This window comes from Geotrypetes seraphini, chromosome 4, assembly GCF_902459505.1.
Source record: "Geotrypetes seraphini chromosome 4, aGeoSer1.1, whole genome shotgun sequence".
Taxonomy (NCBI): Eukaryota; Metazoa; Chordata; class Amphibia; order Gymnophiona; family Dermophiidae; genus Geotrypetes; species Geotrypetes seraphini.
In genome coordinates, this window is record NC_047087.1 from 281888833 (window position 1) to 281903239 (window position 14407).

Below are 14407 nucleotides of genomic sequence, written 5' to 3' on the forward strand. Positions count from 1 at the left end.
ACTGTGTATGCGACAGCATTGTGCTGCCAAACCCAGCAGTACAGGCGATTGAACTGCAGCATTTATTGTGAAGACTTTCATGTGTTGACTTTTTAATAAACTGATAATAGTATCAAGATCGATTCCATAGTTCTTTGTGCTTGCATTCTCCTGTCTTCTGTGGAGTTTTCTTGGTGAATTCTCTTGTTTTGCCTAATGTTTGGCACCATATATACATTTTTTATGTGGGGTTTTTTTTTTTAATTTGCCAATAATAGTGTGCACCCTTTATGCAAATAGGGCACTCTCTTTCCTAATAGTGCATGCATGCGCAAGCCATCGTGCATATGCAAATTAGCACACATGCGGGCACACTTACAAATACAACACAAGACGAACAATGTGGTAAACAACATGGGAAATGGAATAAAATGACAATTTTGGGGTTGCCTAACTCTACTACCCTCCCCGGTTGCATCCCCCATGCAACAATTATTGGATCATTTTGTAATTGTTCACTGGTTTATACCAAATAATTTGTTTAATTATTCTCTGCACCTGCATTGCATAAATTGATCTGAACTGTTTTCTGATATGCTGTAACTTCACTGTAAATGTACAGTCTCTTAACCTGTAAACCGCTCTGAACTGTTTTGTGGTATTGCGGTATACAAAAATAAAGTTATTATTATTATTATTATTACTAGTGACTAAGCCACCAGTATGGATACTGCAAGGAAAAGCAACAGGATCAACAAAGGCACTGGGAACAGAACAGCAGAGGAGTTCTGGTGCCAGGAACAGTGATTTAACCAGCTTAGCGTCTGCTAAGAGTAGTAACACTGGCTATACCAGCTGAGATTCTACAACAAGGGTAGGGAACTCCGGTCCTTGAGAGCCATATTCCAGTCGGGTTTTCAAGATTTCCCCAATAAATATACATGAGATCTATTTGCATGCACTGCTTTCAATGCATTTTCATTGGGGAAATCCTGAAAACGGCTCTCGAGGACCGGAGTTCCCTACCCCTGTTCTACAAGGATGAGTAACTTTGGCTAACCCAGCAGAAATTCTGCAAGGTTGATGCCAGCTGGAACACCAGAAAATGCAGTAAAGGCATAGAAGGTTTCTGCACCAGGAATCAAACCTTATGAGTATTACCTTTACACACAGACATTTTTGGATCTTGCATAGGAGGAAACGTCCATAGTCTGTTATTGAGAAAAACATGGGGTAGCCACAGCTTGCCCTGGATCGGTAGCATGGAATGTTGCTACTCCTTGGGTTTTGGCCAGGTACTAGTGACCTGGATTGGCCACCGTAAGAACGGGCTACTGGGCTTGATGGACCACTGATCTGACCCAGTAAGGCTATTTTTATGTTCTTATGTGAATTGATCATAAATCAGATAAGTGATGGCAAACAGTATTCTATCATCAAAGAGTGCTCTCTAATTTTCATTCCCAAAGCAGTGTGTAAGGAAGCGATCTTGAAATTGCTTTTATATTCTTCTTATTATTTTTTTAACAGAAGAATGTGTCCGAAAAGAATATGGTTATTCATGTTACCTCACTTTGAAATACGGTAACATATATCCACATCAACAGCCATTCTGCTCCCCACACCCGCACTTCCTAACCTTGTCTGTGTACAGACTGCTGATTTTATCTCCTGACAAAAAACAGGTAGCAGACCGTCACACCTCACTGCGCCTCTGTGATGAGACAGACTGTACACAAAACTCTCTTCTCCTTATCTCCCTAGTGTGCCACTAACCCCACTTTTCCTCCTCTCCCAGTCTCTCTCCGTTATTTAAGCTAAACGCTCAGCCTCTTTGCTCACCCTGCCTGTCGGGGGAGGAAACCAAACAAAATCACCCAGGAGGGGGTCCGGCAGCCTTTTGAAGGTTACAAGACACCATCGTGAAATATGCATTCAAAAGATTAAAAAAAAAAAGGCTCTAATATTTTCCTCCTTATTGATCTGCTCTGGCACTGCAATTTCTAGTAGTAAATCATAGTGGGGGAGCCAGACCCCTCCCCGGCCGCTGCCATTGGCCGGCTGACTCCTGGCGGCACCTCTGACTGGCCGCCGAGTTCCGGGAGGCTTTACATAAGGCCGGAGCGCGCGCGAGGCACCGCTATAGTATAGAATTAATAGAGAGCGACGGAGGGGGGCAGGACGGGGAGGCTCAGGGAGCAGCTGCAGGTGGGGAAGTTGCGAACTCAGCCTCCGGCCAGCGACTGCCATGAGACCCCGGCAGGCGATCGCCCATCCTGTAAGTACTGCGAGTTTTCCCTCTCCCCCCCCCCGGGGGGTCACCCGTTTGGCTCCAGCAACTTGCCGCGGTCGGCTCTCGGGAATGTGTTTAGCCCAATCAATTGCAGATGATAAAAGTGGCGGGGAGCGGGACTGGAGGGGGGGGGGGGTCTGTATGCCGCCTGCTTCCCCTCAGTGTTGTGGGGTGATGGGAAGGGAAGCGGCAGTAAATGCCTGAAGTAGTTCTTTGGCAAGCACTAGAGCCCCCCCCTTGTGACCCCCCCTCCCCAATTGCTGGCCTCTAGATTCCATTACTGTCAGTGTGAAAGGACGAGAGTCTCTGCAGTACGTCCAGAACTATCACGTTGCTGCCCCTGGCTCGCGGGCAGTCTGATAAATAAATAAGAGCATGCGTGTTAATTAACAGCGCCTCCCTTCCTGTAATGAGCATACCACAGAGGGGATTTTTGCCGGCAAGGTACTTCCATAATACTTGGGGCTGTTGCTTCCGTGTGTCGGTGTTATTATTATTATTATTTTTTTTTGTGAGGAATATTGTTAAAAGAACCGGAGCTACTATACCTGTGGAATGGATTGCGGGAATGCGCACAGCTGGTATTTTAGAGTGGCGACCAATCGGCAAAACTGTGCTAGTTGGGCCGTCGTGCAAAGTCTTAAAAAAAACCCCGGGGATTCTCGATCCAGTCCTCCGGACGTACTCGGTGGCTAGGCAAGAGAGAAGTTTGTATGCGATACCTCCACAGGCTAGGTGTGTCTCTTTGCAGACTGGGTTGAGAACCACTGCTCTGAACGGATGGGGCTAGTTGAAAAGGGAGTTTGTTCTGTAGGTCCCTGTTAATGAGGGCAAATAGACCACAAAACACTCCCCTCTGAGCTAGTCCTAGTTAACGTTCCTGGGATGGTGTGAATTAGACGAATAGGGCGCTACTTGATTAATATTAAGGAAGGGAGCTGAAGGCATAGGGTGGGCTATTTTACTGAGTGTTAAAACATTCATGGGATAGTGTTAAATCATGTTATATCACGATGCTGGAGTGGTACCCGGGGGGGGAGGGGGGGGCTAGCAAGCCTGTGGACACTGGGATGGTACTAGGTTATCAAAGGGACGGTCCATTCCTAGGATGCTGGCGAGATGACACAGCCATTTTTTTTTTGTCTCTGGGCCAACACTTGGATTCAGTGTGGCACTGTTAGGATTAGGAGGAGTCTGAGAAAATAACAGCAAGCCTATGTAGCACTTTTTCCCCCCCAAAAAGGGAAAGTAGGTGTGTACTTTCCTTTATAGATATAGAATACTAGCATAACCTGGTATTATAGTATTGCATGCCGTTAGGTGTGAACGACACACATGCCAGCCATTCAGCTGATGTAAATGCTTGCACCTTAATGCTGGACATATAGAATGCTATAAGTTATGGATGTAAATGTAAATCCCACCCCTGCCCCGCCCGTATGTGTATGTGTACCTGTAAAATACATGCCATGTAAGAGGGGTATATTTACAAAACATGCTGATTTAGATTTGATGGTCTACTGCCTTTCCTTGGCACAATCAAAGCGGTTTACGTAATACATAGCACTTAGGCCATTTTTTTGTTTTTCTACATTTATGCACATATGTGCAAACTCACATACATATGCCAGTATTCTAAACATTTATGTGCATAAATGGCACTTACCTGTTAGGGGGTAATTCTGTCAAGCACGCACTGATAAGACATACATTTGCTGATAGAAAACCGTCACGTTATGCAGAAATAACTAGTTTGCACGGATTCACATTCCTGTTCCCTAGAAGCCTCTACAGTTCCTGTTTTAAAATGTTCATCGGTCAAGACAGACTTTGAAGCCTATGGGAACTAGGAATGTGGTTACAATCAAAGTGGTTTACTAATTATATACAGGTATGTATTATTATTATTTTTTTTAACCAGGGGCAATGGAGGCTTAAGTGACTTACACAGAGTCACAAGGAGCTGCAGTGGAAATGGAACACGGTTCCCTTAGTTCTCAGGCAGCTGCACTAACCACTAGGTACGCTAATTCCTGGGCTATGCTGCTAACTCTACAGTGCTTTCTCACTGTGATACTGCTAGCCGTGCTGGTCTATTACAGTAAGCCGAGGGGTGAGCACGCGAAGCCTCTAGTACAGTTTTTGAGGGAAGGAAGGTGGGGCAGGAATTCACGTTACACCAACAAAAATGTCTGCTCATTCTACCCATGTTGTAATATTATTATTGCATAGGGAAAGCAGCAGTGCAGGCTCAAGCAAAATAGCAGTAGGTACACAGGTCTGTTTTCCAAATTTAGACCTATTCTTACCTTTGAATTTGTGTGGAGTTTAATTGTGCCATGTTGGAGAATTGTGCAGGAGCATTCTACCTCTTACATTGTATGTTCTGTTCCTTAAATATTTTTTCTTAGATGTTTGCTCATTAGCATGCCTTAAAGATTATAATGTGCACTAAATTTAACCTCTTTTAACTTATAAATTAACACCTGTTAAACATTAAAATGTTTAAAAGTGCATGAAACTGTTTTATTTTAAAAAATATATGAAAATGAACTGGCATAATCCAAAAATCGGGCATAAAGGCCAAGAGAAACAAAAGTGAAACAAAATTATTTGTGTGCGCATTAAGGATGGGCAGCCCTAAAATGTTCACTTTGTATGGCTTCCTGTGTTTAGTTCATTGATTATTATTATTTATTATTTTTTGTCACGGGAGCAAAATCTTTAGTTTGCACTCTCTTAAAAGAGTCACCTTTTACAAAGGTGCGCTTCTGAGTGGCGCATGCTGAATGCCGAGCCGCTTGGCAGCACACCTTTTGTAAAAGAACCCAACTCGGTGCAAATGGAGCATTCTTTCTGAAAAAATGTGTGTGGTCCCCTAAATTCCTATTTTTTTTTTTTTAACTTTATTGATTTCCAAACTTTGACAGTGCAATACAATTAATTGAACATAAAATACTGTATAAGAACGCACTATTAACTACACAAGTAATACATAAAACAATCATTTTCTCCCATCCTCCTCTCAATTATTAATACAATAAGACATATGATGTGATTACAATATTATAATTAAGTAACTTTAATCTTCAAAATACATTTCTCTCCCCCCACCTACTCACCCTGGATGTGTAAAGAAATCTAAGAAAAGGAGAAATACATGACCCTTATTGCGAAGTAGCAAATGTAGTCAATGGGCTCCACATTTTATTAAATGAACTACTAAACCCCATACGTTCCGCATTCATTCTCTCATATTTCTATGTGGTTCACACATTTGTCCACCAAAATGTGTAATTTATTCTGTCGTGGTTCTTGCAGTTATGTGTGACCATTTGGATAGCTATTCCCGTCATGATCAAGAAAAGAAAAAAAAAAATTTTTTTTTAATTTTATTTTTATTAATTATAGGTTTTTCACAAGTATAACAACTTGTTTAAGGAAATACAGAGCCATAATCCAACATGAAAATAAATTTTAGTACAAATTAAGAAGTAATAACAATCTTATGGAAATAGCTCTTCCTTAGACCACAAACAGAAGGAAAGGAGGAGTCAACATTACCGAGAGATAAGTTACAGGAAAAGGTGTAATACGTCAAACCCCCCAGTTACAAATTATTCGAACCAGACACTCCATCTCTGATAAACCCCTTGAGGTCCAAAAAGGATCTTAGTTGATCGGGCGCATAAAATATATATTTCAAACTCATATATTTAATAATACCCTTGCAGGGGTAAGTTAACCTAAAGGTGGCATCCGATTTCTTTGTCTCATCTCTCATTGCAAGAAATAACTTGTGCCTTTCTTGGGTTAGTTTTGTTGCATCATGATATGCGGTCCCCTAAATTCTATAAACGGTGCTTTGAGTTGTGCATGCAAATTTGGGCACACACCTAATTTGCGTGTTCAACTTAAAAAAAAAAAAAATCGAATAACGACTCAATTAGCTCTTAAAATTGGATTCTTAATGAGCAATTTACATTCATTGGTTTTAATTTAAACCTGTGGGTGTTCTGCTTGTTTCCATTTGTTAACGATATACGATAAGGGATATGCGAACAATTATTTATTTAATTCAATTTCTATCCCGTTGCCCCCAAAGAGTGTAGAACGGGTTACAGGTTAAACATACTTAATATCGGTACAAGATTACAATGCAAGTTTTCATCCTAGTTGGGACGTATTAGGTGTAGTTATCCTTATGTGACACAGACTGGTTCGGTTACCTTTCCCATATCGTTGCAAATGAATGCACGCCATTGCAAAAAAGAAAATCCCAACAGACTGCAAGCAGACAGGGTGGAGTTCCTCCCTGAATGTCTTAATATTAATGATTAGAGTCTAGATGTAGTCTGTGCGAAAATTAAAGGCGCGGTAAAATCCCAGTACATTTCCAGCATTAGGATGACATAGACACTAGTGCTGGGGTGGGCAACTCTGGTCCTCGAGGGCCGGAATCCAGTTGGGTTTTCAGGATTTCCCCCAATGAATATGCATGAGATCTATTTGCATGCACTGCTTTCCATGCATATTCATTGGGGTAATCCTGAAAACCCGACTGGATTCCGGCCCTCGAGGACCGGAGTTGCCCACCCCTGCACTAGGGGGACAATAGAATATGAAGAAACACAAGGATAAAGTGAGAAGCTGGACATCACTCATGGTTTTGGGCGCAATAGGCCGAAGCTGAAGTTTGGTAGGACACCCCTGAGTTGAGTTTAATTTCATTTTCAGGGGTGCTGTTGCTTCCTACTGCACATAGAAAACTTGAGAGTAAAGAGAACAGACTAAGGAGTTGATGCAAAAATCAACTACAGGCAGAAGCATTTGCTTACTAAAAGGTCGACGTGAAAGTTTCTGGGTGCACAATGTAGAAATGGGTTTTGCATCGTAGACATTAGCACACAACATATTAAAATGAACGGCGATGAGACTAATAGTTATTCTGCCGCAATGCAGAGAAGTGCACAAAAATTTTTAAGATGCGCACAGCGTTAGCACTTGGGATGCCGGATAGGTTGAGTGGGTTTAATGCCAGTTTTTTTTTTCTGTTGTGAGCCTGTTACTTTTAAGACTGAGCAGGAAGTGACGATCCAAGTAGAAAGTATCTGCCCATGAACTGGAATGTTCTGTTTGTAAATATCAACCTCACAAAAATGTTAGCGCAAAAGCTTTTTGCAAAGCAGATATTTATCCATAAGAATAACATTCCAACCCATTATCAGATGTTTTGCTCAGACATGCACACAATGCCGATGGCCCTCAATGCAGAAGCTTATGTGCATAAGAACATGAGTTGCCATACTGGGGCTGATTGAAGGTCCATTAAGCCCAATATCCTGTTTCCAACAGTGGCCAATCCTGGTCACAAGTACCTGGCAAGGCCCCAAAGAGAAACACATTTTATGCTGCTTATCCTAGGAATAAACAGTGAAAATCCATCTTAATAATGGCTTATGGACGTCTGTTTTAGGAAATTATCCAAACTTTTTTAAAATCTCGATAAGCTCACTGCATTCTCCAGCAACAAATCTGAGTTTAATTACACACTGAGTGAAGAAATATTTTTATCCGGTTTGTTCATCGCATGCCCTCTGGTCCTAGCATCTTTGGAAAGAGTAAACAAGCGATTCACATCGACCTGGTCCACTCCACTAAGTATTTTAGAGACCTCCATCTCTTTCTCTAAGTTGAAGAGCCCTAGCTGCTTTAGCCTTTCCTCATAGGGAAATCAGCCCTTTCATTTTATCATTTTCATCGCTCTTCTCTACCTTTTCGGCAGGCGTACCCTGATTAGCGCATGCGTTCTGCATGCTTTGCATTTGTCTACAATTAGCTTACTGCATCGGTGGGCAGAGTTTTCTTGATACGTTCATGGTACATAGAAGTTGTGCATTCAGACATCGGCATATGGTTCTTCTATTTGGCTTTCTACATTGACCCCTCAAGTTGGTGGCTTTTTAGTCAGCTCACGGACCAGATATGCAGTGGAATGGAGGCATTATTGGAATTTTGGTGGAAAATGGGAGACATTAGGATATTTGCATCCAGTCAGAATCAAGCATATGAATGATTTTGCATTTTTTCTAGAGTGAAGTTGCAAAGGGACAGAGATAAAAAGTGGTGATCAGGTAGTTCTCTGGTAACTCAGGCACATAACCTCTGGGGTGTTTTTTGTGTGGGTGGGAGGTGGATTGTGGATTGTGTCTGGGTTGCCAAGAGCTCTGAGCCATGGTTTTCTTCATTGCCACTATGGAATCATAATTAGGACTTTTGATTTTAGGATTAAATTGAAATACTGATAAAATGCCCAAAACTTAAAATAGCTGTTTGGATAAACAGAAAAACTCCACTTTCCCCTCTACTCGCCCCTTCCTCGACTCGCCTTGTATCCATGATCATTCATTTTTTATACCCTTTCTGCATTGGTGAACTGCTAAGTGATTCAGATGTGCACATTTGGGTCCCCTTTACAAAGCTGTGATAGCAATGCTGCTGTGGTAAATGTATCAAAGCCCATTCAGTTGCTAAGGGCTTTGGCGTGTATACCACAGTAATATCGCTACCACAGCTTTGTAAAAGAGGCCTTTGATTCCACTGGAAAAGATGCCTTAGCGGTAGTACCTATGACATGAAAATACAAACACTGATATTTTGTATCCTCAAAGAGCCTCTAAACTGGAAAAAAAAACACCTAAATGTACAATTTATAAGCACCTAAGAATAGAAGCCATACTCAAAATCTTGGTCTTTTTATTTATCTGGTTATTTAAGAAAACTAAAACTAAGGGAGGTGTGAGGCAAAATTGTATTTGTTTTCTATCCTGTTCTCAGAAAGGGTTACAGGTTAACATACATAATATACAGTTAAAAGGTTACAATTTGCCATAGTTAACAGTCTTAATTTGGGTTTTTTTTAATATATAAGTTTTTATCCTAACTTGACACATAAACTGGGATCGGAATTCAGCTCAATGTCGTGCTCTATTATTTAATCGTCTGGCACAAATAAACATTACTGTCTCAACATGTTTCAGTTGTTGGATTATTCGCAATCAGTGGAAAGGAGGAAAGACCTCATTTTTTCTTATCACATACCGGCTAAATGGCCATTCGGCCAATAAGAACAATGTTATAATCCCTGGTCTTCCTCCATCACCATTGCTTTCATTAATATTCTTTATATAATAATAATAATAATAATAATAACTTAATTTTTTTATACCGCCACAATCTTGCGATTTCTAGGCGGTTTACATTCAAGAGAGCTTATATGCGCAAAACTCGCAATATACATATGTGTCGTACACCCCAGCAATATCGATCATAAAACCACTTATCTTTGTAGTGCTGGACGACTCATGAGTTCCCCTTAACTGTATCCATGACATCCTGTTTGTCTGTCTTGCCTGTTTAGATTGTAAGCTCTTTTGAGCAGGGACTGTTTTCTTACTCTTTGTGACTCTGTACAGCGCTGCGTGCGTCTGGTAGCGCTATAGAAATAATTAATAGTAGTAGTATTTATGCCAGACAAATAATAGAACACGACATTGCACTGAATTCCATTTCTGTTTTGATTTTTGCTATCTTTGATTGTGGAATTCTGAATACTATTTTCGATCTAATGCCAATATACATAATATACAGTTTACAGGTTAATTTTGCAAGTTACAGTGCAATACTTTTCAATACAAGCTTCTATCCTAATTTGACACATACCATGGGTGGTTCATAGTCAAAAGCGCGCGCCGACAACCGAGTGCAGACAACTGAGCGCGCCAAAGAAAAAACATATTTTAAAGGGGTCCGACGGGATGTTGGTGGGGAACCCCCCCACTTTACTTAATAGAGATCGCGCTGGCGTTTTGGGGGGTTGTAACCTCTCTCATTATACTAGAAACTTAACTTTTTCCCTGTTTTTTAGGGAAAAAGTTAAGTTTTCAGTATAATGTGGAGGGTTATACCCCCCACACCCCCCCAACATGGCAGCATGAGGCAGCGCGATCCCTATTAAGTAGAGTGTGTGTGGGGGGTTCCCCCCCCACCTCCCATCAGAACCCTTTAAAATACGGGTTTTCTTCGGCGCGATCAAGTCCTGTGCTCAGTTGTCGGCGCGCCTTTGTCCTCGCGCGCTTTTGACCCGTCACCACCATGGGTCATAGGCAGGGGAGTTAGGTGAAGAGGTGTTTTTTTATTGATTTCCTAAAACAAAGCACTGACTTTGTCTGCCTCATAGAACACAGGGCTGTCTGGTCACCTTACACCAGTATCTACTTGTAGAGAAGTGAATGTTTTCTATTTTTCTCTATTTTTTCATATGGATTTTTTCTATTACTGTCCCTTTTTCTTAATTTCTCTCTTTGAATTCATTTTTACCTAGCATTTGTTTTTCAACATATCTTGTGGCCTTCTCTACACACCTTCCCAAAAAAATATTCTGTTTTCTAAGACTTCTTAGACTGATACATTCTAAAGAGACTAAAAAAAAAAAGGTTAATGCCCCTTGCATTGGCCAGGATTCAAACATAAGTTTGCCCACCAAAAAGTACAATTAAGTCGATCATAACTCTTCCAGTTGCGTGTTATCATCTGGATGGCTATTCCCGTCATTAAGAAAAACTTCTGATGCATTTCCATTTTCTTACTGATATGGCTGCCCTCTATGCAAAGCGAGCAGGGCACAGCTGAATGAAGTAGTGTGTCCAGCAGATTGTCAAGGCAGACAAAACTAGTCAGGACTCATGGGACTGGGGTGGTTATGGAAATGCAAAAAGCGAAGAAATGATTTTTCGGTCTTCTGGAAAAGGAAGGTGCTTGGGGCACACTCTGTCTGGAGGGAGAAGCTAAGGAGAGAAAGTGTGAGAAAGCTTCCTGAAGTCTACTAAAGTGTTAATGTGATTACTGGAGCGAAGTGGGAGAGCTGGGACATAAAGGTGAATGAGCAGAGAGACAGGAGGGGGCAGACCATGGATACATCTTGGGAGTAATTGCATAACTGTATACTAGGGATGGACTGTTATTTGCAATGGCATGAGAAAGTGAAGGGTATCGTATGTCCCCTGTTCCTGCATCTTAAAAGATTTGAACTGCAAAAATTTAATAGGTAGCCAAATGGTTACTACTACTGTTCATCATTTCTATAGTGCTGAAAGGTGTACGCAGTGCTGTACATTTTGGGCTAGATTCACTAAGGGCACAGATCTGATCCGTTCCGTGTCCGGGAGGCTGATTCACGAATCGCTCTCATGCAAATGAGGGCAATTGGAATTAAGCCCCCAACTGCCTACCCAGATCGCTCTATAGCAGGGGTCTCAAAGTCCCTCCTCAAGGGCCGCAATCCAGTCGGGTTTTCAGGATTTCCTCAATGAATATGCATGAGATCTATTTGCATGCACTGCTTTCATTGTATGCTAATAGATCTCATGCATATTCATTGGGGAAATCCTGAGAACCCGACTGGATTGCGGCCCTCGAGGAGGGACTTTGAGACCCCTGCTCTATAGCGATCCCAGCGCATGCGCAGACCATCTGTAGACCATCTGTGCATGCGCTGGACCTCCGGGCCCGGCAGAGAATTTTTTTTTCTTCTTTTTTTCACTTTTTTGGAGACCGTGATTTTAACCCGCTTTAAGCCTGCGGATTAAAACCACGGGCTTGCACTGCGGGGAAGGGTGGGAGAGTCGAGGCAGGCAGGCATTTGGGGCAGCGGGAGAGTCAGGGCTGCAAGAGTTCAGGGCTGCGGGAGAGTCGGGGCAGCGGGAGAGTCCAGGCTGCAGGAGTTTGGGGCAGCCAGGAGATCAGGGCTGCAAGAGATCGGGGCAGGCGGGAGAGTCTGAAAGCAGGAAGCAGGGCTGAAAGCAGGAGCTCGGGGCAGAGAAGGGTGGCAGAAGGCAGGGCAGTTGGAAAGGACCTGAGCGACTGATCCTCAGTTTGTTTGTGATCGGCCAGCCCAGTTGGTATTACAGGGTTTTGGTTAGTGAATCGCATCCCTGCCTACTTTGCATGCCGTTCCCCTCATTTGCATGTGAGGATCGAAGGATGGTTGGCAGAGAGGTAAGTGAATCGGGCCGGAGTAAAATTGGGTCGCAAAGGGGTCGCAAACCGATTGGTACACGATCAGTTTGCTTATCCCTTTGACATTTAATAGACGGACCCTGCTCAGAAGAGCTTACAATCTAACTCGGACATACATGACATATAGGGTTAGGGATGCAGAACCCAAGGTGAGAGGAATTAGGAGTTAAAAGCAGTCTCGAAGAAGTGGGCTTATAACTTGGACTTGATCACTGCCAGAGGTGGAGCCTGCCTTAGGGATTCGGGCAGTTTGTTCCAGGCATACAGTGCAGCAAAATAAAAGGGATGGAGTCTGGAATTGGCAGTGGAGAAGGGCACAGATAGGAGGGATTTATTAGCTGAGCGAAACTCATGGGGGAAAACATAGGGGGAGATAAATGATGTTAGTGAGGGTTGCCTGTAGAGAATGACACGGTAAGAAAATTCATCACCGTCCCCGCCCCCGCAGATAACCGCGGGAAAGCATTCCGTGCCGTTCTTTAGTATTCATCTCAAACTCAGTCTTTCTACACCAGCGTTCTTCAATGCAAGGTTTGAGGGCCAGTGGCTGGGCCCATTCATACTCTGATTCTTCCCTCTCTCCTTAAAGAATGACATGGAGATGGTTCCCCGCGGTTATCTGCGGGGACAGGAACGGTGATGAATTTTCTTACTGTGTCATTCTCTAGTTGCCTGTTAAGAAATGAAAATAAACAGAGAACGCCTCATGGGGCAAAAAAGCACATAACCGCAGGATGCCTTTCAGGTTTCCTGTGGTAATTTTTGCATGTGCTTCCCATATGCTAAAAAAATTAAAATAAAATAAAAATTACCACTGGGGGTAGGTCAGGGGCGGAGAGTTTTCTGCGCCAATTGATCAGCATAGCTATATTGTTTAGCATACAGTTAACACCTGAGCCCTTAATTGGTTTAATCAGTGCCGAGATTGAAAGCACCATTAAAAAACAGTTTAAAAAAAACATCTAACAATTAGCTGGTTGGCGCTTAACTCGATAGGTACCTATGACTTTGAGGTAGGCATCTGCACCAAGGTGCCTACCGGTAACTAGGTGTATTTAGGGGCTAATTCAGGGCAGATTGTGGTCTTGGTTTCACTTTTGTTCAGTTAATTTGCCAAGAAACCCCTGGCCTAAATGACAGTGTGCCTATGGTTTTAACACGAAGGTTTTCGATGGTCTAGGTTCTCATTTGGCATAAAGATGTTTTTCTTTTTTTCTTTTTTTCTTTATCATTTTATATATAGATACATATACATTACTTGTATAAGAAAATAAAGAGAGAACTTCCACAAGTTTTAAAGGAAAAAATATATCCGAATAATGTCCATTTTCATAATTGAGCCAAAAATTCACTCTTAATTAGTCCACATTCTGGAGGAGGAACAATTCACATTTGTGAGAGATATTTATCAGTAAACCATATTTGTAGAGTACATCTTCCTCTTACTTTACTTTGGGAGTACATTCCCTTCAGAGATATTTGAAGTTGTTATTCCCTTTCCTTCGAGAAAAAATTGTAATTGTGAGGGCTCAAAGAATATATATGAATTGGGGGCCAAATACCAATTGAGATATCCTTGTAAATGTAAGATCCTTTTGGATCAACATTCATATATATTCTTTGAGCCCTCACAGATGTTTTTCATTGAGGCATCTTGTGTGCCTTTTACATTTCGATTGTAGGATAGGATTGGTTGGTATGTTTTATGCAATCTGATTTTATGTGTATGTAGTTAGTGATGGTCTTGATGTGTTTTGTACGATAAATGTTAGCTTTATTTTGTATGTTAACATGTAACTCCGCCTGGATAAGGGCGGGCGATAAATAAACAAACAAACAAACATCTACCAGTGCCTAAGAATGCTTAGGAGTTGCTAGGTGTAATTCTAAAAACAGTACCTACTGTGCTTCCCCCAAAATAAGCCCTACCCCAAAAATAAGCCCTAGTCCCGGGATTCGCCGGCAGCAACTGTTGAAACATCCCCCCCGCGCAGCCAAATCCCTGATGACCCTCCATGTTTCCCTCCCCGCCAACTGCAAGCAAGCCCTAACTTGATC

The 14407-nt window shown here is 42.1% G+C and overlaps 1 protein-coding gene across 5 annotated transcripts in view; it reads left to right on the forward strand.

Moving 5' to 3' along the window:
• Window positions 1–2136: 2136 nt before the first annotated feature.
• CRTAC1 (cartilage acidic protein 1) overlaps window positions 2137–14407 on the forward strand; it is a 631767-nt gene continuing 619496 nt past the window's right edge. For 4 of the 5 annotated variants that reach the window (XM_033942560.1, XM_033942561.1, XM_033942556.1 and 1 more), the window contains exon 1: window positions 2137–2257. In XM_033942560.1, coding sequence (XP_033798451.1) covers window positions 2228–2257 — 30 coding nt within the window. In that variant the 5' untranslated portion in view covers window positions 2137–2227. The remainder of the gene's footprint in view (window positions 2258–14407) is intronic. The other variant, XM_033942557.1, reaches the window with a different exon arrangement.